Source organism: Pipistrellus kuhlii, unplaced genomic scaffold, assembly GCF_014108245.1.
Source record: "Pipistrellus kuhlii isolate mPipKuh1 unplaced genomic scaffold, mPipKuh1.p scaffold_m20_p_4, whole genome shotgun sequence".
Classification (NCBI taxonomy): domain Eukaryota; kingdom Metazoa; phylum Chordata; class Mammalia; order Chiroptera; family Vespertilionidae; genus Pipistrellus; species Pipistrellus kuhlii.
In genome coordinates this window covers 426,288-450,351 of record NW_023425540.1, presented here as the reverse complement: position 1 = coordinate 450,351, position 24,064 = coordinate 426,288, and the positions used below count along the sequence as shown (strand labels likewise).

Below are 24,064 nucleotides of genomic sequence, written 5' to 3'. Positions count from 1 at the left end.
GGGGGTTCCGTGCGCCCCCAGATGGACGAGGCCGGTCCAAGGAGCCTGGATGTGGGTGCCAGCCCCTCCCATTCTCCCCACCACAGCTGGCCCTTTCCCTGCCCCCTTGCTCCCAGCAGGATGTAGGTTGTGGTTCTGCCGCTCCCCCTGGAGTTTCTGGGCCCGTTCCCATTGGCCACAGGGAAGTCGCAGCTTCTCCCTGCGTTTCCCGAGAACCAGTGGTGGGTACTGAGTTGCCTGGAGCCTCCTCGCAGCCTGTGTGAGTGCAGACGGCCAGGGCTGTCAGAGTGAAGACAGGAAATGGGAGATGGAGGCGGCAGGGGGAGGGTGCCAGGGGGAGGCTCCCTTTGCCAGCTCTGCTCTGCGAGGGCAGGGACAGGAGTCAGGGCCCATGGCTGCCCTCAGAGGCCACCCAGCCAAGGGTGGGCACTTGAGGCCTTTAGAACAGGGTGCGCCTGCCCGTGGGGTGGAAGACGACCCCCAGACTGAGTTAGAGGGGCCGGGACAAGTGGGGGATTGGAGGTAGCCGTCTGTGACAGCTGCTCCTAGGAAGGGGTGTCCCTGAACCTGCGTGGGGACGTGGGCCTGCAGAGTCTCAACCCACGAGAGCTGCCTCAGGAGGGCCCGGGTCCTCTTTGTCATGGTTTGCTTCTGCAACTGGTCATCTCACATTTTATCTTGTTAGAGCCTCACGCAAGGATATGTAAGCAGAGAGAGAGAGGGAGGATTGATGTGAGAGAGAAACATCGATGGGCTGTCTTTTTTTGCACACATCCTGAGCAGAGACCCTGAGCCTGGGGATGTGCTGACCGGGACTCGAACCCACAACTTCTTGGTGCACCGGAAGATCCAGTTCACAGAGCACCAGCAATGGCTAAATTCATATTGATTAACTTCCAGTTTTGTTTCTATTTTCCAACTCGGAGGTTCTGAGGTTAGCATCAGCCGAAGGTCAGTGACTGAGTAGAGGTTATGCTAAGTCAAGAGGATATTCACACGCACGCTCATGAAAACAAGTAAGACGACGATGCGCTTTGATTTAAAGTGGTCACTTGCCCACTCGCATTCGCGTTGTTCTTTTATGACAGAATTCACTGGGTCTTGAAGCACAGACCAGGCGAGTCAGGGTCAGAGCTGCCGGGTTACCGTAAACCCGTCTGTGCTGGTGCTCCTCAGTCGTGGCTTTGGTCTCGGGGGGAGGAATGGGCACAGCTGTGAACACTGCGGGAGCGAGGATGGTGGAGCCACAGGAGGCAGTGCCTGCTGCGTTGAGTCTCAGGTCAGTGCCCACGTGCATTTCCTTTCCTTCCATCCTCGGGGGAAGGGCGCCACCTAGCGAGGGAAGGTTGCTATCCTCCCTCCATGGGGATGCGGTGCACTTGCATTCTTGTGTCCAGGTCTGCACTGTCGTGCACGCCAAACGTGCCAGAGCAGTTGGCTCCCTCCTGGGCCCTCCCAGGGGTCAGCCAGGTGGCAGGTGTCTTAGGGGGAGTTTGTGTCTCCAAACCAGTTGTGCCGACAGCATCGGAGCAGAAGCGGGAGCTGGCACCTTGCCTGCCAGAAGCCGTCCCCGTCCCCTTCCTCCTCCCACTCCAAGTGCTCACGGGTGTCCTGTTGCTTGGGGAGCAGGCACGGGGAGCCCAGCTGGGCACAGTCATTCCGGGACCTGGCGGGGTGGGAGCACAGGACGCTGGTCAGGATCTCCTGGGACGGATGCTGTCCCCACAGCTGGGCTTCAGGTCGCCTGGGAGGTTCCTGGGTTGCAGACCCCCATCCCTGCCCCCAGGACCTGTGGGCGCTTTGGGAGTTCTCGGTGAGAAGATGGAGTGTCAGGGAGAGGTGAGCGCTGAGTCCTGGCGAATACACGTGGTTTCACAGGGAACTTCACAAGGCCTGAGCGGCAGTTCATCGGCACACGTGTGGTGTGTGGCTCACTTCGGCGCAGGCTCCACTGCTCCCGCCTCCCCTTCCTCGTTCATTAGGCTCTGCAGGCCGAGCGTGTTTCTTAAACAGAGGCCGGTTGTGCGGTCGATCTCCACGAGTGACAGAGCCCTCTCCGTTCCTCGCTCTGGGCTCTCCTCGGGGTGTCCAGACTGTAAGAGGAAGCAGCTGTCAGGTGGGTTTGGCTGGCTTCTGTCTGCACCGCAGACCTGAGTCCTGGGCAGAGGGAGTGGCTCGGCAGTGTCTTGGTGACAGGTCAGTGCCTCTGCCGATGCCCATCTCTCAGGATGGGCTGCGGGCTGTCTGTCTTGGTGGTTCTTGGTGCCTTCACGCTGAAGAAGCCGAGAGGTCTGTGTTGAGACGCACAACTGCCACGTGGATTTCTTCTCTGGGTTTTCTCCCGATGCTGCTGACTAGCTGAGCCAGAGGGGCGCAAGGGAGGGTCCTGGGCCGGTGTCTGCAGCCTGCCCCGCCCCCTGCCTGCATGGTGGAGGGAGTCTTACCCCCGCTCCCCCATGTTTATGTGTCACTCCTCCTACACATCCCAGCCGGGCTTGCCGAGCAGCACCAAAGGGGTTGTTGAAAGGAAATACATTTAGCAAATACTTTGACAGACTGCATCCTTCTCACTCACCACGTCCCATCTGTGTTCGGAGATTAGGAAGAGGCTGCTCACACGCCTGTTTTCCAGAGGTTTCTGAGGCTTCTTGTCAAGTATAAAGACACAGCAAAGGAAAAGTCAGCCACGGGAGGTTTAGCTCCGAATGTCCGAGAGCACAGATAGCGCCCTGGTGGCTGCGGCCCCGGAAGCAGATCCCTGAGCTGGAGTCCCAGGTGAGTCTCAGCCTTTCTGAAAACGGTCGAGTGTGAGGAGTAACACTCCTGGACAGCTGGTGGCTTTGGCCCATGGGGCTTGCCGGTCCTTCTCTTGCTGTCATCTGATTGGTGACACAGTGCCTCCTACAAACTCACAAAACCAGCATCCAGTTCTGACCGCTTCTACTTGTCGCATAAACAGTCCCCTCAGATTTTGGTCCCTAACTTGGGACGTGTCAGTGAATTCGTGGAGCGTCGACTATCACACACCTGGCCACATGCCGGTTCAGCTGATGTGTGCTTGTGCTTACGGCGACAAGGTGCCCGACTGCCGTTCAGGAAGTAGGGTTCTCACTGCAGCGTCTCCGTCATCCCCTCATCACTCTCCCCCGCGCCCCCCCCCCCCCAGCAAGCTGGCTGAGTATGTGGTGGTCCCGAGGCCCCTCTTCCTCTGGCAGGTCTTAGCATCGTCCTGACCAGCCGCTCACACGTCTGTCCCCATGGATGCACGAGAACTCACCTGTCTCCCAGCTCCGTCGGTGCCCGGGGTCAGTTCCCGCTTGTTAGAGGGTGGTTTCATGTTCACCTGTGAGCACACTTGGGTTTATGGGGAGTCTCGGCCACTGAGGAAGGCTGTCCGCGTGGTGCATCTTATACCCGCCTGGACACACGCACAGCCTGCGGGCGAGGCTGAAATGGAGCCGCTGCGATGCCTGGGGGGCGGGGCCGCTGCTGGATGTGCTTCTGGGGCCGAGGGTGTCTGGTCTCTGTTTAGCTGGTCTCGGGCAGGAGCACGGCCTGGGTGTGGTGTCCACGCCAGTTTCAGCTTGTCCGTCCGCTGGGCGGTCCGCCTTTCTGAAGCCACTGCCTTGGGCGGTGACTCCCCGCCTTTTGTGAACTTCCTGTTGTTGTGTCTGCACAGAGATTGTTGAGCGCTTGTCCATGCGCTAATTTAGAAGCAGGAAAGTCTTTCGAACAGTCTTCCTGTTTTCTTTGGAATTCTTTGTATGCCCCAAAGGGACAGGCAAATGATGAGTTAAACGGCTGTGTGACAGCCACCACCCTGACTTGAGCCCACCGGCTTCGGTCCAGGTTCCACACACACACACACACACACACACACACACACACACACACCAGCTGTGTCCCTGCCACAGTTCCCGGACCCAGGCCCGAGCAGTGCTGCCTGGGGGGCTGCTGGGAGGGAGAAGTGCGTATCCCCTGTGCCCATCACCCGATCCCTTAGACACATCGTGTCTCTCTCGCCACTGAAGGTTGACGAAGAGTTCCCAAGTTGAGGATGAACCATTAGGAAACACATCAGGCTGAAACCGGTTTGGCTCAGTGGATAGAGCGTCTGTCTGCGGACTGAAAGGTCCCAGGTTCGATTCCGGTCAAGGGCATGTACATTGGTTGTGGGCACATTCCCTGTTGGGGGTGTGCAGGAGGCAGCTGGTCGATGTTTATCTCTCTCTCCCTTCCTCTCTGTAAAAAATCAATAAAATATATTTTAAAAAATATTTTTTAAAAGCCGAGACCGGTTTGGCTCAATGGATAGAGCGTCGGCTTGGGGACTGAAGGGTCCCGGGTTCAATTCCGGTCAAGGGCATGTACCTTGATTGCGGGCATATCCCCAGTGGGGGGTGTGCAAGAGGCAGCTGATCGATGACTCTCTCTCATCGATGTTTCTAACTCTCTCTCTCCCTTCCTCTCTGTACAAAATCAATAAAATATATTAAAATATATATATAGAGAACACATCAGGCCGAAACTGGTTTGGCTCAGTGGATAGTGTGTCAGCTTGTGGATTGAAAGGTCCTGAGTTCGATTCCAGTCAAGGGCATGTACCTGGGTTGCAGGCATATCCCCAGTAGCAGGTGTGCAAGAGGCAGCTGATCAATGATTCTCTCTCATCAATGTTTCTAACTCTCCTTTCTTCTCTGATAAAGTCAATCAATAAAATATATTTAAAAAAAGAAAGAAAGAAAAAGAAACATCAGTTAGCGAGGACTCGTAGGTTCTGCTTGAGCATGTCGGAGTTTCCCTGGGTGAGGGCTGGCGAGCAGGATGGGTAGGGGCCTTCCTGGTTAGAGGCGTGAAGCTGTGCTACCAGGCAGCCCTAGCAGGACTCGGGCCACGGTGATGTGCGCATGCCCTCTGAATGCCCGGGCGGTAGCCGTGACCTTCCTAGTTACATGTCTGTGTAAAGTATAAACTGTCGCTTTACTTGTTCTCACCAGTCAACTTCTGCCCGCCTGCTGCAGGCCGGAGATGGAGAGCAAGGACACGCTGCGGGGGCTGCACAGGATGGAGGACCGGCCGGAGGAGCGCGTGATCCGAGAGAGGCTGAAGGCCACTTGCATGCCCGCCTGGCGGCACGAGTGGCTGGAGCGCAGGAGCCGCAGGGGCCCGGTGGTGAGTGGGCCGCAGGGCGGAGGGAGCTGGTGTGTCTTCTGTCCAGTGCACAGGCGGTTTCCTTGCTCTTGTAGCTGCTGAGAACCCTCAGCTCACCCTGTTCACTGAGTCACGGCATGCATGGGCTGGTGGCCGGAATGCTTGGGCAGCACTGCCCTCTACTGCCAGCACCTAAAATCCTTAGTGTTATACTGGTCTTAGAACTTTAAAAAAAAGCAATCTTTCAAGTTTTCTTCTGATGCTTTATCTCTAAGGTAGGATCCAAGGGTCTTAATAACAGAAATCTTCCAGGAAATCAGAAAAAACGAAGTAGATTTGGATTTGAGACGAAGTAAAAGGATGTCTAGGTTGGGGACCACAGCCCAGAGCCTCAGTTCGGAGGGGCCATGGCTTTTCCTCTAAAGCGCAGGCGGGCCTCAGAGACGTGGGGGGCCGGTTCCAACCACCCCAGTGGAGCAGCCGTGATCTTTCTGCAGGGGCGGCGTCGCCTTCGTTTGTAAAAAGCGCATCTGTGAGCGCAGGAAAGCTACACACAGCAGAATGGGACAGGCCTGCCCCTCAGATCTGAGATGTGCTGCTTACGCCTTGTGGAGGGTGCAGGGTCCCAGTGCTCAGTGACCCAGGCCCAGTGCACACCATGGTGTCTGCTCCTTCTTTATGAACAGATGCCATTGGAGAGGCGTGTGCGTGTCTGTGTGTGTTTGTGTGTGTATGTGTGCGTGCACGGATATGTGCGTGTCAAGGGACGGGGACGTGGCTAGAATCATGAAAGTTACTGAGCAAACCATTCATTTGGTATTGGAAACGCCTCCACCACAGCCCTGCCCAATGATTTAACTAGCGCTGGATTCACCCCATGTGCCCGTTTAACTTTAAACATGAATAAAAGTAAGAATTCCATCCCTCGGTCACACCGGCTGCATTGCAGATGCTCTGGCAGTGAACAGAGGAGAGAGAGTGGGCGGCCGGCTGAGCCGGGACTGGCCTGAGGTGGCAGGGTCAGTGCTCGCTCTTGGCCGGGCAGGGTCTGAAAGTGCAGGTGCAGGGACAGCAGATTTGGTAAACTGCGTCCCCTTCGGAGACTGACGGCTCAGCTTTTCTCCTGAGCCACCGGCTGTAATGTGACCTTGCCCCAGATAGCACACACGGTTTCCAGGAACCAGTCGGAGTATTTTATTCTTTACGTTATGCCCAATGGCATTTCCAAAAAGAAAACCCTGCTTCGGTCTGGCTGAGTGAATTCCCTGTAGAAGCTGTAGTGCTTGTTTCACATTGATTTTGAATACTGCATGATCAGCGTGATACCGTTCCAGAAGGACATGTAATAGCGTGTGAACCAGTGAGCAAGCCTGAAAGACTGACATCTGTGGGGGAAACATCTGGCCTTCGTGGTTGAAATCATGCCAAGTGAAAGCGATGAGCTGCTGTTACATGTACAGTAAAGCTCACTGGTTTATGTTCAGATTTACTTAGGTTTTTAAGTAATCGGAATATTGGCATTCCGTTTAGGTGGTGAAGCCAATCCCTGTTAAAGGAGATGGATCTGAAATGAATAACGTGGCAGCTGAGGTGCCAGGAGAGGCCCAGGCGGGCACGGGCCCAGCTCCCAAAGGCCGCCGCAGCCCATCCCCCGGCGGCTCTCCGGCTGGGCGCCCTGTGAAGGCCGAGTCCCCAGGAGTGAGGAGGAAGCGAGCATCTCCGGTGCCAGTAAGTTCATGTTTAGCAAGCATGTTGTTTCTGTGACCCTCAGACTCGTATGTAACAGACCGTCACGTGGGAGAGCGGTAGGGCTCAGGTGCGTTGGACATGCATTCTGTCCGGTTGCATCAAACATGGAGGTTTTTCTTCAGAATATAAAGTGCCACGTGCCGGCTGATATGACGTGCTGGGGTATTGTTGCTTTGGAGAAGTAAGCCATTTTCCTAACACACGCCGATGCTGTGAAGTTTCAGAGCGGGAGGACCACACCGCCACGCAGAGCCCCGTCCCCCGACGGCTTCTCGCCATACAGCCCCGAGGAGACCAGCCGCCGCGTGAACAAGGTGATGCGGGCCCGGCTCTACCTGCTGCAGCAGATCGGCCCCAACTCCTTCCTGATCGGAGGCGACAGCCCGGACAACAAGTACCGCGTGTTCATCGGGCCGCAGGTGGGTCCTGCAGGGTCTTTATTCCGACTGCCACCACTCAGGTTTATGCACGACAGCTTTCTGAAATTTAGTAAACTAACCCGTGAGTTTTAAATATATTTGGGTTAATAAACGCTTTTTTATCCTCACCCAAGGATATTTTCCCATTGATTTTAAGAGAGAGTGGAAAGCGGGGGAGAAACATTGATGTAAGAGAGAGACATCATTGGTTACCTTCCGCACACACCCTGACTGGGGCTGAGGATCAAACCTGCAATTCATATGCATAACCCATGGATACAGACAATAGGGTAGTGAAGGTGGGGGTGGAGGAAGTGTGGCGTCTGGGGAAAGGTTGGAAGGGTCAAAGGGATAAAAAGCGGGACATATGTAATACTTTCAACAATAAAGAATTCTTTTTTTAAAAAAAAGCTGTAATCCTGCTGAAACCAGTTGGCTCAATGGATTGTGTGTCAGCCTACCGAATGAAAGGTCCCGGGTTCGATTTCGGTCAAAGGGCATGTACCTTGGTTGCGGGCACATCCCCAGTAGGGGGTGTGTGTAAGAGGCAACTGATCTCTCTCATCGATGTTTCTAACTCTCTATCCTTCTCTCTTCCTCTCTAAAAAAATAAGTATATTAAAAAAAACAAAAAAACAAAACTGTAACCCAAGTATGTGCCCTTGACCGTGAATCAAACCCAAGACTCTTTGGTGGCGGGCCAATGCTCTAACACCAGCAAGGGCGGACTAATACCTATTTTTAATGTATTTTTGAAGTTTTTTACTCTTGACTTAACATACGTTAGAGTACAAATTTGTTCTATTTAATAGATTTACCAGAAATCAGAGATTTGTGGAGATAGCTGTAGACTTTCTTGCATATTAGCTAGTAGAAACTTGAGTACAATAAACTTGGAGATACTCTCTAAGAAGTGCTCGCTGAGCCTTTGAGAGCACTTCCCGGTGTCCCCGCAGAACTGCAGCTGTGGGCGTGGCGCGTTCTGCATCCACCTGCTGTTCGTCATGCTCCGCGTGTTTCAGCTGGAACCTTCCGACCCAATGCTATGGAGGAAAACTTTAAAGAATTTTGAGGTAATTTTAATTAAATGCTAGAGTAAAACTGTCAACAAATTTTTATGATCTGTTTCTAAAAATTTTCCGTAAGCTCTCAATTTAAGCTGTCATTGAGTAGGTTGTGAAAATAAATAGTTCTCTTGTAATCCGTTGATGAATTAGTCTAAAAACCAGTAAACACTGCCGGCTGTAGTGACACTGTCTGTAGTAAGCTGTGTGTATTCTTCGTTCTGAAGCTCTTAGATGGCTTCATGAAGAACTTTGAAACGAAACACAAATAGTTCAGCCTCTAGGACTGTTCCTGTGTATATTATGGCACAAATATCATTGTTACTATTTCTTCAATGGTAGGTTGAGAGTTTGTTCCAGAAATATCACAGCAGGCGTAGCTCGAGGATCAAAGCTCCCTCTCGGAGCACCATCCAGAAGTTTGTGTCCCGCATGTCCAGCTCCCACACGCTGTCCTCGCCGAGCGTGGCCACGGCCAGTGGGGAGAGCAGGTGGGTACTGTTCAGGCACTGGAAACACTCTGTCCACTGGGCAAGGACATTGACACCAGCGTGGCCCGTACACGTTTGGCGTGTGCGCGTGTGGTCACAGCTGTTGGTTTATTCAGAAGGTGCCAGGCAGAATTTCGGGTGCAGTCTTAAAAGCTAGCTCACACCATGGCCTGCACTTTCGCATGCGTGCGTCTGAAGGAAGAGAGGACAGGAGAAAGAGCCATTGCACGGGGGCTCCTCAGTCGCACTCTGAGGCCACGTGCCTGTGGCGCTGGCTCGGCCCCCTCTCCCAGCTGACGCTGCCCTCTGGCCCCTGCCCTCTTGCCCCTGCAGCCTCAAGGATGAGGAGGAGCAGCTGTGCCCCATCTGCCTGCTGGGCATGCTGGACGAGGAGAGCCTGACCGTGTGTGAGGACGGCTGCCGCAACAAGCTGCACCACCACTGCATGTCCATCTGTAGGTGGCGCCACTGCCCTCGCCCCTCCTGTCCACTGTCCTCCCTCCCCTCCTCTGACGGTGGTTGTGGTTAGGACACCTGCCAGGTTTTTGGCACCTGGAGGTTAGGGGCCATCCCAGATGAGCTGTAGCAGTGAAGAGATGTAGTCTCGCGTGAGGGCCAGACGGAGAGGAAGCGCAGCTGTGATCTGGAAGGCACACATGCAGGGGCAGGGGCACGGACAGGTCACAGACCAACCTCGGAGCGAGGGTGGGAAAGACAGGCCAGGGCGCTGAGTGGCAGACGGTTTGAAAGACAGCAACAAAGCCTGTGTGCTCACTAACGGCATGGCACTTCCCTGCTGCCTTGCCTGCTTTTGGGTCAGTACTCCATCACATTGTCCTCCTAGGTCCCCTCCGTCTGTGCACCCTGGACTAGCCACTGCAGTTACTCCTGATAATAATGAGTAATAAGGTATATTTTTTCTCAGGGGCAGAAGAATGTCGAAGAAATAGGGAGCCTTTGATCTGTCCCCTCTGCAGGTCTAAGTGGCGGTCCCATGATTTCTACAGGTGAGTTCCAGGGAATGGCTGGATGCATCAGGTAAAAACTGCAGTGTTCTCTGGGGTGATTTGCACCTGTCAGTTACCTCAGCAAGTTGTTGCTTTTTCACTTAGTCACGAGCTGTCAAGCCCCGCGGATTCCCCGTCCTCCCTGCGGGCGGCCCCGCCGCCCCCAGCACAGCCTCCACTGGTGGGACCGCAGCACAGGGACCCGGAAAGCAGCTCCGGCCTCACGCACTACGGGGCTCAGCACATCCCCGCTGCCTACAGAGACCTGGCTGAGCCCTGGGTCCAGGTGAGCCCGCGGGTCTCCCAGGTGCTGGGCAGTCAGGAAGGGCTTGCTGTGCCCTGGGGACATTCAGTCCCCTGGTGACGGTGCCGTGCCTTCACGGAGGTCAGCTTCAGCGTCTCCAGAAACGCCTGTCTGACGAGAGACAGACGATTGCCCAGGCCAGGCAGCAGCCTCAGGGCCCTCCTGCCAGTGCTCAGTCCATCCCGCTGGGCTCGTCCTGGTCTGTCCTTGTTACCATTGGAACTCGGCTCTTCCCTTGTGCTGCCTGCTATAGCCGGTGCTTTGCTGCCGAGTGTGGGAGCCGAGAGGTGGTATCTCTCGTCTTGGCCATTTTTTAGGAAGGGTCTCCTTCCTCCACTTTCTCTGCCGACGCATGCTTTTTGTCCTCAGTCGTTGGGAGTTTTCGGTTTCTTGGTTGTTCAGTCCGTTATGTTTAAATAGAATCCAAAGCAGACAGTACCTTCAGGAGACAGGAGTGAAATTTCTGATAATCTGTTAAGATCTGTTTCCTGCTCTTAAATGTGTAAACAGGCACAGTACTTCATCAAGCCTGTACACCAGGGGTCCTCAAACTTTTTAAAGTGGGGGCCAGATCACGGTCCCTCAGAGAGCTGGAGGGCCGGACTATATGAACTACTAATTCCTACTGTAACACCTCGGCTGCGCTCACTGCCCAAAAAACCTGGCGGGCCGGATCAGACTCCTCTGCGGGCCGCATGTGGCCCGCGGGCCGTAGTTTGAAGACGCCTGCTACACCATTAGGATTTCTTTCCTTTCTCCTTGCATATCCTGCAGCTTTTGAATTTTCTGTTCTCAGTGTGTTAGCAACCTCATGTGAGTCAGATGAATTTGCAGACTTAGTGAACGCGTCTTTTCTTTTGCCTGGTTCGTACATGGCATGTGCATAGGCCCTTGCCTGCCCCTTCCTGAGTCCTCAGGAGAGCTCTGGCTTCGACACGGAGACATGGGCGATTCCAGGCCGAGGTCTGGTTAGTTTGCAGAAGCTCTAGGTTGGACGAGCTGTATGTTCCCAGCTTCTTAGGAAGAAGATCCTGGGAGACAGAACTGGGGCTTAGCCATACGCTAATACGCCGGGCGCAGAATCAGTTCCCTATTTCTAGTCAATTTGTTCGCTTTTATATCACTTTAAAACAAACACACAGGTAAATACATCATTTGTTTTCCCAGAATTGTCTCTTCATCTCTGATATTTAGAAACTGCCCATGTAAGTTACCATAGGTGTGAAGTTTGCCTGTAGCTGATTGGCCATCATCTCGAGACCCGGTCCCCTTCTCCCGGGTTCCCAATGGCTTCACGGGTGGTGACACACACCTTCACCCAGGTGCTGCATCCCCCTCGGCTGGTTTGAATGAAAACGAACTTTTTTTTTGTCTTGATTTTTCACTCACTGGTTTCCCGCCTGTTTTGTCTAGTTTAGCTATTTTTTGTACAAGACAGAATTCAAGTAAAAGCCCGTAACTCACCAGTCAACTGTAGTACGAGGCCCCTCCTACTCCCACCCTAGTGTCTTTCTGGAGGTGGCTTCTCTTGATCTTGTTTTTCTCTGTAAACTCCCACAACGCAAACATGGAGCTAAGGTCTGCCCTGCCGTGTTGCTGTGTCAGCAGAGGAGCACAGAAATAAGTGTGACACGCGTGTGTGCCCATCCACTCACTGGAGGTCACTCTTGAGTTCACAGCAGCTGATAATTACAGTTCAACTTGAGGCTAAAATTCCTTATGATTTTTTAATTGATTTCAGATATATATATATACATATATATTTTTTTCTTTTTATTTATTTTTTTCTTTTTTTTTTTGAGCCTTTTAGTGCACAGGATGATGCTCTGACTGAGCCACCCGGCAGATTCCTTCTTATGGTTTTGTTTTGTTTTTTTGTTTTTGTTTCCTTCTTATGGTTTTTAAGTGGCTGGACATATTTGAAACTGTGGTGCAGTGAAGGTTTAAGAAATGCCAAATCCATCATCTGGTGTGGATCAGTGGTTGAACGTCAACCTATGAATCGGGAGGTCAGGGTTCAATTCCCGGTTAGGGCACATCCCCAGGTTGCAGGTTCAATCCCCAGTGTGGGACGTGCAGGAGACAGCCGATCCATGATGCTCCCTCATCAGTGATGTTTCTATCCCTCCCTCTCCCTTCCTCACTCTGCAGTTTAAAGCACACACATACGTGTACATGCATGTAGGAAGAAATGCCAGTTTTCCAGCCGCTCCTTTCTCCCTACTGAAGCTCTGTGTTTGGTTGCAGGTGTTTGGGACGGAGCTCGTTGGCTGCTTGTTTTCTAGAAACTGGAACATCCGCGAGATGGCTCTGCGGCGACTCTCCCACGACGTCAGCGGGGCACTGCTGCTGGCCCACGGGGAGAGCACCGGGCACTCGGGGGGCGGGGGCCGGAGCAGCCCGGGGGCCGGGGCCAGCAGCGCGCCTTCCCCGCCCACGGGCGACGTGGTGGGGGCCTGCTGCAGCGTGCTGTCCATGGTCTGCGGCGACCCTGTCTACAAAGTGTACGTTGCTGCTTTAGTAAGTAGCTCCCTCCCTAACCTCGCCTCGGGACGGGTGGCTGGTTTTACATTGTTCCTAGATGGCATTTTTAAGACCCAGTAACACATCATCTAATTGAACTGAGACAATCCCAATTTTGTCTTCATTCCATAATCCCAGGAAGTTGCCATTTCCATTTAACCCCTCCACCGGGCTCCACTGTTACCCTGCTGGGCTTTCCTGCAGACTGCTCACTCTCTTTCCTGGGCAGCCACGTCTCGCTGTCCACAGCTTTACATTCTCCTTACTTCACACGTAACCCAGCTCACAGGACTTGGTGGGGTGCCAGCAGAGCGACTGGTTACTCATTAAATGTGTATGAGTAGCCATTGAGGGGATGGACTTAGTGAGCACTGTGGACTCAGGAGTGTTCTCACAGATGAGGGCCCGTGAGTGAGACCATGGCCGCCTTGTTTTCCTGGCTCATGCCGTGAGAAATCTCCGTGCGTGGATGGCGTGGTGAGGCTGTGCAGATCTGTCTGACCTTCTCCTGCGTGGAGAGCAGGTTGGGCGCAGGTTCTCAGCCTCAGCACTATTGAGCCACGTAGCTCCTTCGTTGGGTCAGGGCTGTCCTGTGCAGGTAGGATGCTCAGCCGCACCCCTGGCCTCCACCCTTGGTCCTGGGAGCACCCTTTCTCCCCCTCAGGACACCGGGGGTCTGTTGAAGTCCTGAGGTCACGATGCCCCCAGTGCAGAACCACTGCGGCAGGAGAATTCCTACCCAGTTTGGTTTGAAAACTATTTCTTTTTTTGCTCCCACTGGCGGTCTCTTCCCGACCCTCCTCAATCACTGTGCCTAAGGCACCTCTGGTTGAGCAGTGCCCACGGTGGTTCTGAACCTGCTTTTGGGTCCAGAATTGAGTGGTCTCGTGCGTTAGCCTCCACGTAGCACACGGTGATGAGCAGCTAGTTACTGGGCTGACCTGGGCAGTCTGGACTGTGGCCAAGGTGGTAGGGACACGGCTCCGTCCTGGGGTGCCACCTGCTGGTGTGACCACAGGGCTCCCAGTCCAGCTCTCCCACCTGTGACAGCGATGTCACCGCGCGGAGTGCAGCATAGGAGTGCTGAGCACAGACGAGCCACCGCTCTGCCTGGAGCATCATTTCGCTATCTCGGCTTGGAGACTGTCAGGGTATCTGTTGCCTTCGCAGCATATCCTGGCACATGTCCGTGGCGGGTGGGCGGGGCTGTGAAAAGTTCCTTGAGAAAGGAGCCGTGTTCACTTAAAACCAAGGAACACAGTCACATGGGGCTCGCTGGGTCCGCAGGGTCAGGGCCGGGGGCTTCAATGTAGCCATCGGGAGTCCGTCTATATAATCTGAGGAGGAGCATCACCTCCTAGTGGGTCTCCCAGGCGTTTCCCGTGGCCTCTGTAAGGCCCAGCACAGCGCAGAAGACAGACCCGAGTTCCTGGCCCAACTTCTGGCCTCTTCCCACTGATTCCAGAACGAACCTCAGGCACACGTGACGCTCAGCCCACGCCTGCCTGGCTGGCTCTTCTCGGTCAGCTGTGTCCTGAGTGGCTGAGAGCTGCAGGTGTGCAGGAGCATGGAACTGGTCAGTCAGGGCGCTGGGTCCTGTGCTGATCCTTTAGAGGTCGTGTGTCTGCTCAGTGAACAAGGGGACTCCTGACCGGGAACCTTCCGCCTCCCACTCCTACATGCAGCATTCTGCCACTTCTCTAAAGCTGGGACTGTCTCCTCAAAAATGACACTCCCCCATGAAACCACAGGGCACGCGCAGACCTAAGCAAGGCCACGTGGCCGACAGCCGTCACAGCCCACACCGTGCCCGTGCCCGCAGTGTCCTGAGCTGCCCGTCGCCGTCAGCTGTGGCTTGGTTCCTCCTGCTGTGGCTGGGGAGCTCCCTCAGGGTGGCTCCTGTCTTTTTTTTTTTCTTAATCTTTTTTTGACTTTTTACTTTGAAACTAATCAGACTTTAAAAAGATGCAGAAATAGCTCAGAGCTCCTTCCTACCATGGAGTTTGCAGTCATTGTTTTATGGCGATTGTCATCTATTCCTGTCACCGCTCGTTCTGCTGCTCATATTGCGTCAGGAGCGCGATGCCCGGATGTTCCTCAGACGTAGTTGAACTGACCTTCCCTTCCCTTCCGTTCCATCCTCAGAAAACCCTGCGGGCCATGCTCGTGTACACGCCCTGCCACAGCCTGGCTGAGAGGATCAAGCTGCAGCGGCTTCTGCGACCGGTCGTGGACACCATCCTGGTCAAGTGCGCAGACGCCAACAGGTAAGGCCGCCCGATGGGCCAGGCTCGCCCGGTAGGTCAGGCTCGCCCGGGTAGGTCCGAGGCATGTGACTCAGTGAGGCTCTGGGGACTGGGCGGAGTCACAGCTGCCAGAGCTCACTGTGGGGTCTCCTCGAGACATTTCATCTGAAGTCCCGTTGGTAAGGACCCCGCAGTGTACATACCACAGGCATGACCTCATCTTAGGGAGGGTCTCACGGCATAGGGACCAGTGAAGTCACTGTACATGCTTCACCTCGTTTTCAGGACCCCCACAGAAACCCTTTCTATGTCATGAACTCTTCCTCTACTTATGACAGTTCACTCTCATTATGTCAGTAACCCCACTCCCAGTCCTATCCATCCCTCTGTTATCCTTGAACATCGACAAGGAATGAGAACAGCCCTACCTGGGGGCAGATATCCACGCAGGAGGGGGGTGGAGACAGCCCACGTGAGCCTGGCGGTGCTTGTCAGATGCGGTTCCTTCCCGTCTAATGGGGAAGACCAGCATGGCTAGGGAGCAGGTGTTGAGCGGCCCCGTCTCTCCGTGTCCCCCAGACCTCCGTGGTGTGAGCATTGACTGTCCCGAGTTCCTCGTCTGTAGAGGTCTTAGAACCAGGTGCTGGTTCTGGCCTTCTGCCTGTCACCCCTTCTCACAGCCACAGACGGCAGGTTGCTCAGAGAGAACACACGTCTGAAAGCGGGGCAAGTGAACAGCTTGTGAAGTGCGTAGGGAATCATGTCGTTCACACACGGGGGCAGGCATTTTCTGAGACTCCACTACTTCTGTGGCATGGATGCTGTTGTCCACTTTCTGCCATCCAAAAGTCAGGTAGCCTGCCTGGCCACTTGAATGAACCTCATAAGAAACACTGAGACGCTTCAGTTTTGTTTTAACAAGTTGTGAGCGTGAGAGCACGCCCTTTACTATATCTGCTGGCCGTCAGCCCAGAGGTCCTGGGGACAACTTGGAGTGGGGTGAACTGTGAACGTGTTACGTACGGCGACGTGAACGCAGGCTCTGGGGTGGAGGGCACAGTCCTGGGAGCCTCCCCTTCTCCCGAGGCCATGCCTTCTCGCTCCCTTCGTGTGTCTCACCCAAGCCCGTCTGACGCCTGTCGTTGCAGCCGCACCAGCCAGCTGTCCGTGTCCACGCTGCTGGAGCTGTGCAGAGGCCAGGCGGGGGAGCTGGCGGTCGGCAGAGAAATACTTAAAGCTGGTAACAACTCTTCCCTTCTCCTCGGCACGTTAGCATGGTCCTTCCCAAGCTGTTGAATCTCCTCATCTCTGTTGGGCAGTTACGGGATTTCTAAGCGATTTTGGAACTTGAGTCCATCAGCTCCCATTAGAAATAGGATGTGAACCGAAGAGAGTAGTTCTTAAATGAGGACGACCCGGGGCACTAGGCTGGGCCACTTGGTCACGTTTTGTTTTCTATTGTAATGTCCTGTGTTTCAGTCACTTCCTCTTCCATTCCTTCTGCAGGTTCCATTGGTATTGGTGGTGTGGATTACGTCTTAAATTGTATTCTTGGGAACCAGATGGAGTTGAACAACTGGCAGGAGCTGCTGGGCCGCCTCTGCCTGGTGGACCGATTGCTGCTGGAGTTCCCCGCCGAGTTCTACCCGCACACCGTCAGCGCCGAGGCGGCCCCCACCGAGCCCATAGAAGTCAGGTAATCTCTCTTGGGGTGCCGGTCCTGTGCCTCCCTGCTGTGCCCACACCTACCCCAAGGACGAGGTCTAGATGCACGGGACTCAGAAATCAGAGGAACATGTAGGTTACTAATGTCTAACAGCCAAAGTCTGGGCTGGTTACTTAAAAACGTCTAGGCCTTGATTATATTTTTGGAATGCACACGCATAATTACCGCCATTTTTGTTTGCATGTTTTGCAGTGATAACTGTGGGCTAACACGTATTTTCTGCAGGTATAAGAAGCTGCTGTCCCTGCTGGCCTTTGCCCTGCAGTCCATCGACCATGCCCACGCAGTGGTCGGGAAGCTCGCTCGCAGGGTCTACCTGAGTTCCGCGAGGATGGTCACTGCTGTGCCCCCCGTGTTTGTGAAGCTGTTAGAAATGCTGAGTGTTTCCAGCTCCACCCACTTCGCCCGGATGCGCCGCCGCCTGATGGCCATCGCAGAAGAGGTGGACATCGCCGAGGCCATCCAGCAGGGCCTCGAGGACGCCTGGGACGGCCGACGTGATAGCTTTCTGCAGGCGTCGGCCCCTGAGAGCCATCCCGAGTCCCCAGGGAGCAGCCCTCGGCAGGGCCCAGACCATGTGGAGAAAACTGGAAGAGGACTGCGCCCTTCAAGGCTGAGCGCCAGCTCGGAGGACATCTCTGGCCGGCCGGCCAGCACTGTCCTGGGGCCTCCTACTTCAGCAACGACGGAGCAGCCAAAGCCAGCGGTGCAAGCGAAGGGCAGACCCCTCAGCCAGTGTCTGAGCTCCTCTTCCCTGTCCCCACCCTCCCAGCCAGTGCTCTCGCCCTCGTCCACCCCGGCTTCATCAGCCCAGACCACACCAGCGGGCCCCGGGGACTCCTCTAAGCACAGATCTCAGGGATTCGTTCCCTACAACATACCTTCCGCGTCGCCTCCACCACATCGCAAGTTTTCCCTGCAGTTCCAGAGAAACTTTTCCGAAAACAGAGACTCGGACAAGCTCTCCCCCATCTTCACGCAGTCCCGGCCCCTGCCATGTAGTAGTATACACAGGCCCAAGCCCTCTCGGCCCTCCCCTGGCAGCCCCGCAAGACAGGCCGATGCCGGGACAGGCATGACCCTGGACCTGCATGGGGCCTCCGAGGGCGGCAACAGCTTCGGCAGCAGCAGTAGCAGCAGCGCCGTGATCCCCAGCGAGGAGACAGTGTTCACCCCGGTGGAGGACAAAAGCCGACTGGACGCCAGCACCGAGCTCAGTTCGAGTATCGAGGACCTGCTCGAAGCGTCCATGCCCTCCGCTGACACCACAGTGACTTTTAAGTCAGAGGTTGCTGTCCTCTCTCCTGAAAAGGACGAAAGTGACGATACCTACAAAGACGACATGAGTCATAATCAGAAGTGCAAAGAAAAGATGGAGGCTGAGGAGGAGGAGGCTTTGGCGATCGCCATGGCGATGTCCGCCTCTCAGGACGCCCTCCCTGTGGTGCCTCAGCTGCAGGTGGAGAATGGAGAGGACGTCATCATCATCCAGCAGGACGTAAGTACGCTCCGGGGAGGCTGGGCGCGTCCTCAGACCACGTGCGATAAACCCAGTTCAGACAAGTTCATCACTAGAAGCGGGTCTTGCATGTGGAATCAGTGTTTATGTTGCTGTGGAAACAGATAAGTCCTTGCCTGTTTCAGAGGCGTTTCTGTGGACACTGTGCATAGCGCCCAGCTGTCCATTCCGCAGTTCAGTGGTGGCTCAGGAAGCCAGACCCAACGGGAGTAGTGTTGGCTAGGCTCACTGCACAGGCTTCCTCTTAACAATAAAGAGCTGCTTTCCTTTGCTGCACAGACGCCCGAGACCCTCCCAGGACACACCAAAGCAAAGCTGCCCTACCGGGAGGACTCGGACTGGCTGAAGGGCCAGCAGATCGGCCTTGGGGCCTTCTCCTCCTGCTACCAAGCTCAGGACGTGGGGACCGGGACTTTAATGGCCGTGAAGCAGGTAAGCAGCTAGTGAGGGTGGACATGACGAAGGTGGTCACAGCGGAGCATGAACAACTGAGATGATGTGTTCTGTGTGTATGTGCTTCGTTCTCTGCGTTTTCAGAGACCTGAAGGTCAGAGTAGACATGGTCTCGGCCATAAGCTCTGCTACGGTTGGAGCAGAGTTGTGGGAGACACACTCCAGGGTCTCTGCCAGCCAGGCCGCTTCCGTGCTTGTCACACCCAGAGCAGCTTCCTACTCGCCAGCAAGGCCAGGATGCAGGTTGTCCTGGGCTCCGGGCTACTTTCTATAGCGAGCATGCAGATCAACATGAGAAGACTGCAAAGCTTCCACTTTGAAATCATGGGGCTTTTTTCACTTTCACACTGTCTTCAGACAGTTTAGGAAGATGGGTTATATTCCTTTTTGGGGGTCATTTTCCTTTTATTTCATTGCTTCTAAAGTAAGATTCTCATTTAAAAGATTTTTTGGTAAAGTATCTACACTGCACCATTAGCATAAATGCCATTTGCTGTTAATATAGAAGCTAATTTGCAATTGCCCACTTAGATCAGATTGTTAGTGAGAACTATAAACAGAAGCTCAGCAGTGAAAACTCTGTCCACGTGTTTACTGCAACAGGTGACGTATGTCAGAAACACGTCGTCGGAGCAGGAAGAAGTTGTGGAGGCACTGAGGGAGGAGATCAGAATGATGAGCCACCTGAACCACCCGAACATCATCAGGATGCTGGGAGCTACCTGCGAGAAGAGCAATTACAACCTCTTCATCGAGTGGATGGCAGGTATGCTCATGTCCCAAGTCGTGAACATCGTACACGGATTTAACTTTCTGCTAGATATTTAGGAAAAATGTTTTAATGACCACTGATTTTTACTAAATAGTTTACACAAATCACCTCTAATGTATGACAAGCTGCAAATATTTGTGTTGTCTTTCACTTAAACTTGAAACATTCATTACCGCTACCTTTTAAACTTTTTCAGTGTTTCTTTTAAAATGATTATGTACACTGTTTTAAAAGAATAATTTTTTTGAAACCTGGTAGATACAAAAGCCTATTTTCCCAGGTAGCCTTCATTAATTGGACAGGTTTAAGAGATGATTTAACATGAAAGTGTGAAACTAAAATCGATTAATGTATAACTTGGAAATTTTACTCTAGGTAAACTAGTACTGGAGCATCAAGTTGAACCTTGTCATCCACTTCAGCAAATAATGACTATGTTTCATCTTGTATTATGCAGTGTACATAGTAAAACTAAGACTTGGGATGGAATCAGGAGATAAGTGCTTGGTTTAACTTCTTAGACCTTTTGTGTTTGGAGAGAGTATATCTATTTACAAATCAGCTCTTCTTTTTAGTTGAAGTACACTTGACATACAGTATGTGTACAAGTGTACAACATAGTGATTCAACCTTTACATACTTTTCAGTGTGATCACCACACTAAGTTTAGTAACCCATCTGTCACCATACAAAATTAAGATATTGTTGATGATTGTTCCTGTCCTATAAACTACATCCCTATGACTTATTAGATAAAAGAATTGCGGGATCATATGTAATTTTATTTATTCATTTATTTTTTAGGAAAATCCATACTTTTCCACAATGGATGTAGCACTCTGCATTCCCACCAACAGTGCACAGGGAGTTGCCTTTTCTCCACATCCTTGCCAACACTTACTCTTTGTTGTCTTTTGATAACCATTCTGACAGGTGTAAAGGCATATCTCACTGTGGTTTTAATTTTCATTTCCCTGATTATTGGTGATTATTGGGTACCTTTCTTATGTCTGTTGACCATCTGTATGTCCTCTTTAAAGAATTGTCTATTCAAGTCCTCTGCCCATTTCTTCATTAGGATTGTTTGGTTTTCTTTTTTTTTATTATTGTTTAGTTTTTTAGTGTTGAGTTATAGGAGTTCTTTATATATTTTAGATCTTAACCCCTTATAAAAAGTACCATTTGTGAATATCTTCTTCCATTCAATTGGTTGCCTTTTTGTTTTGTTGGTTTCCTTTACTGTATAAAAACTTGCTTTGATATAGTCCCATTTTGTTTTTGTCTTTTTGTTGTTGCCCTTTCCTGAGGGAAACATATCCAAAAAATATTGAAGAGACTGCTTTTTTTCCCTATTGTATATTCCTGCCTCCTTTGTCATAGATTAATTGACCATATAAGTGTGAGTTAATTTCTGATCTTCCTAGTTTGTTGCATTGATTTATATATCTGATTTTATGCTATTTTATGCTAGAACAACATACTATTTTGATTACTTTGTCTCATGATACTGTTTTTATTTCCTTTGATTGTTTAGTAGCATGTTGTTTAGTCTGCGTGTATGTGTTTTTCCCAGTTTTCTTCCGGTAGTTTGATTTCTAGTTCCATACTGCTATGGTTGGAGAAGATGCTTGATATGATTCCAATCTTCTTAATGTATTCAGACTTCTTTTGTGACCTAATATCTGGTCTATCCTGTGCACTTGAAGGCATATTCTGCTGCTTTTGGGTGAAATGCTTTTAAAATATCAATTAAGTCCATGTAGTCTAATATAATATATCACATAAGGCCACTGTTCCTTGTTGAATTTCTATCAAAATGATCTATCCATTGATGTAACTGTGGTAGCTAGGCCAGCTGCACTTCCCAGTCTTAGAAGAGCGATCTTATGTAGAAGATGTCTTGTGGGGCACAATGCCCTAATCTTTCTTGGTGCCCAGAGTCAGGTGCTTCAGGGTGTTCCCTGTGTGGGCTGAGTGCATCCTCCTATGTAGTTGGGCCATGAGTGCTGTGGGCAGGCCAGTGGGTGAGGTTTACTCTCAGGCTGACTTGCTCTGTTTCCCATAATGTGAGAGAACCCATTCTCCTGGTGCAGTTCCCTCATGGCATAACAGTTGGGTGTGGGTCACATGGGGTATGGACCCTGATCAGACCACAGTTCTGCCTTACTACTGTTTCACTGTGTCTTTTTTATATCCTGGGTATAGAGGTCTTCTCAGTTCGTCTTCAGGTCATTCTCAGCCATGGTTGCTCTGTGTATCGTTGTGGTTCCAGTGTGCTTAGGATCTGCGCCGTGATCTCTGCCTCTGCAGATCAGTTCTTTCATATAGTCTCTGATGCTGGTTGTACTGGGTTGATTGTTGTATTTAGGTTGAGATTATAAATACTTTTAAATGAGGTTCACTGAGCTTGTGGCTTGCCCCAGATTAGAGCTAATGAATAGGATATCAAGCCCAACTCTGGGTCTTCTGCTTTGTACTGTTCTCTTTCCCTTCTGCTCAAAAACAGTTAGCACTGTTTACTCCGGTCATTGAGAAGGACATTTTGGCCCTAGCCCATTTGGCTCAGTGGATAGAGTGTTGGCCTATGGACTGAAGGGTCCTGGGATCGATTCTGGTCAAGGCACATGCCCAGATTTCAGGCTCAGTCCCCAGTAGGAGGCGTGCAGAAGGCAGCCAATCAATGATCCTCTCTCATCATTGATGTTTCTATCTCTCTCTCCCTCTCCCTTCCTCTCTGAAATCAATAAAAATATATATTTTTAAAAAAGACATTTTGTATATCTTGGTCAAAAAGACAGAGAAGTAATTGTACATTTCAGAAATAGTTTCACCCAAAATTGTTAACTTTGAAAGCTTTCTGAAATCTTAACCTTTCAGAAAACTAGTTCATGAGGGTTCCATAAAAATACCTAATAGGTTCTGAGATTACGTAAATGTGTTAGTTTTTAAATCAGTTGCACTTCCTGGTGCAGAATATAAATGAACATTTCAAAAGCGAACGTGCACTCATAAAGTGCAACCTTATGTAACCAAAAAGTAACAAATAATTTTAATTCTGCCTTAAGTTTACAATAATTATTACCATTTTATGTTTGTCTTGTAGGGGGATCTGTGGCTCATTTGCTCAGTAAATATGGAGCCTTCAAGGAATCAGTGGTCATTAATTACACTGAGCAGTTACTCCGAGGCCTCTCCTATCTCCATGAAAACCAGATCATCCACAGAGATGTCAAAGGTAGGGATTTCTTCATTGTTGTTCACCAGCAATAAATAGAAAACAAATGTAATTTTAAACTTGGACCTTTGCTGCTAGTTTCAAACGTAAAATCAACTAGAGGACTGTTTCTCCTGAGTCACTCAAATCATCAGACGTGAAGGAATCTTCAGGGTCACATGACCTGACTTCCTCAGAGAGGCTGTAACTTTTCTGAAGACAACTGATGGGAAACTACATACAGAATCGGCTCTCCAGTCCTGGTCTTGATCTTATAATGTACTGTCTCCCCAAAAGTTCCTGTTCCCGGTTTTATTTAGAATAATGGCAATATTATAAACTTTCAAGAAAAATCCTTTCCAGTCTTTTGCAGTTTAATTAACAGCAGCTTTGATTTTGACATAATATATTCAAGTAGTTTAATATTAATTTTATTAAAGCTGTAATTATGAAACTACAGTAATTTGAATTGGTCCAGGTTAGTATGTTTCAACAAAATTTTGTTTGAAAATATAAATGATGCTAAAACTTGAACTTTGAGGAAAGATTTTTGTTGAGAATCATTCTTTTTTTCTTTTCTTTTTTTTAATCCTCACCCAAGGATATTTTTCCATTGATTTTAGAGAGAGTGGAAGGGGAAGGGAAAGACAAGAGAAATGTTGATGTGAGAGACACATCAATTGGTTGTCTCCTGCAGGTGCCCCAATCAGGGCCTGGGCTGGGGAAGAGCCTGCAACCGAGGTACATGCCCTTGCCGGAATCAAACCCAGAGGCTTTGGTCCACAGGCTGACACTCAATCCACTGAACAAACCAGCCAGGCAGGGAATCATTCTATTAAAGGTTCAGCACTTACCTGGTTTCCCTGGACCTCTGCCTGTTTCCTTGTGCCTGGTGCTCTGTCAGCTGTCCCACTGAGGCTGTGGTTGTGTTTACACTGCGGTGACCTGTGTGTCTGGCAGGAACGAGTGAGCAGAGAGGGGGAGTAACCAAACCTGTCATGTGATCCACTTCTCGTCTTTGTCTCCTGTCGTCATAATATTTTACAGAGTGTGTCATCTGCCCTTTGGTGTTAACATACACACTCACTTGCTGTTTTTGTCGACAGGTGCCAACCTGCTCATTGACAGCACAGGTCAGAGACTGCGAATTGCAGACTTCGGGGCCGCAGCCAGGCTGGCATCAAAGGGAACTGGTGCAGGAGAGTTTCAGGGACAGTTGCTGGGGACAATCGCATTTATGGCACCTGAGGTGAGAAGCAGCTATAGTGTGGCAGGAGAAAATATACCAAATTAGTTTGCAGTGTTATCCAGTCTGTGCTTACCAGTTAGAAGCCCAGGACTCTAAGCATGAGGCTTTAATGATATCCTTAATTTCAAACCCTAATCCCTGCCTTTCCATCTTGTCTTAACAAAATTTTAAAAGATA

At 51.4% G+C, this 24,064-nt stretch overlaps 1 protein-coding gene across 2 annotated transcripts in view; it reads left to right on the top strand.

Moving 5' to 3' along the window:
• The window catches only part of MAP3K1 (mitogen-activated protein kinase kinase kinase 1), a 38,991-nt gene that overhangs the window by 11,993 nt on the left and 2,934 nt on the right, over positions 1–24,064 (top strand). Inside the window, exons 2-18 of one of the 2 annotated variants that reach the window (XM_036408886.2) lie at positions 5,022–5,172; positions 6,682–6,879; positions 7,125–7,319; positions 8,276–8,392; positions 8,726–8,874; positions 9,208–9,329; positions 9,800–9,881; positions 9,987–10,167; positions 12,433–12,705; positions 14,854–14,975; positions 16,103–16,194; positions 16,461–16,650; positions 16,906–18,178; positions 18,479–18,631; positions 19,256–19,418; positions 22,528–22,659; positions 23,745–23,887. In XM_036408886.2, coding sequence (XP_036264779.1) covers positions 5,022–5,172; positions 6,682–6,879; positions 7,125–7,319; positions 8,276–8,392; positions 8,726–8,874; positions 9,208–9,329; positions 9,800–9,881; positions 9,987–10,167; positions 12,433–12,705; positions 14,854–14,975; positions 16,103–16,194; positions 16,461–16,650; positions 16,906–18,178; positions 18,479–18,631; positions 19,256–19,418; positions 22,528–22,659; positions 23,745–23,887 — 3,736 coding nt within the window. Of the gene's footprint in view, positions 1–5,021; positions 5,173–6,681; positions 6,880–7,118; positions 7,320–8,275; positions 8,393–8,725; positions 8,875–9,207; positions 9,330–9,799; positions 9,882–9,986; positions 10,168–12,432; positions 12,706–14,853; positions 14,976–16,102; positions 16,195–16,460; positions 16,651–16,905; positions 18,179–18,478; positions 18,632–19,255; positions 19,419–22,527; positions 22,660–23,744; positions 23,888–24,064 lie in introns of both variants that reach the window. The other variant, XM_045571651.1, reaches the window with a different exon arrangement.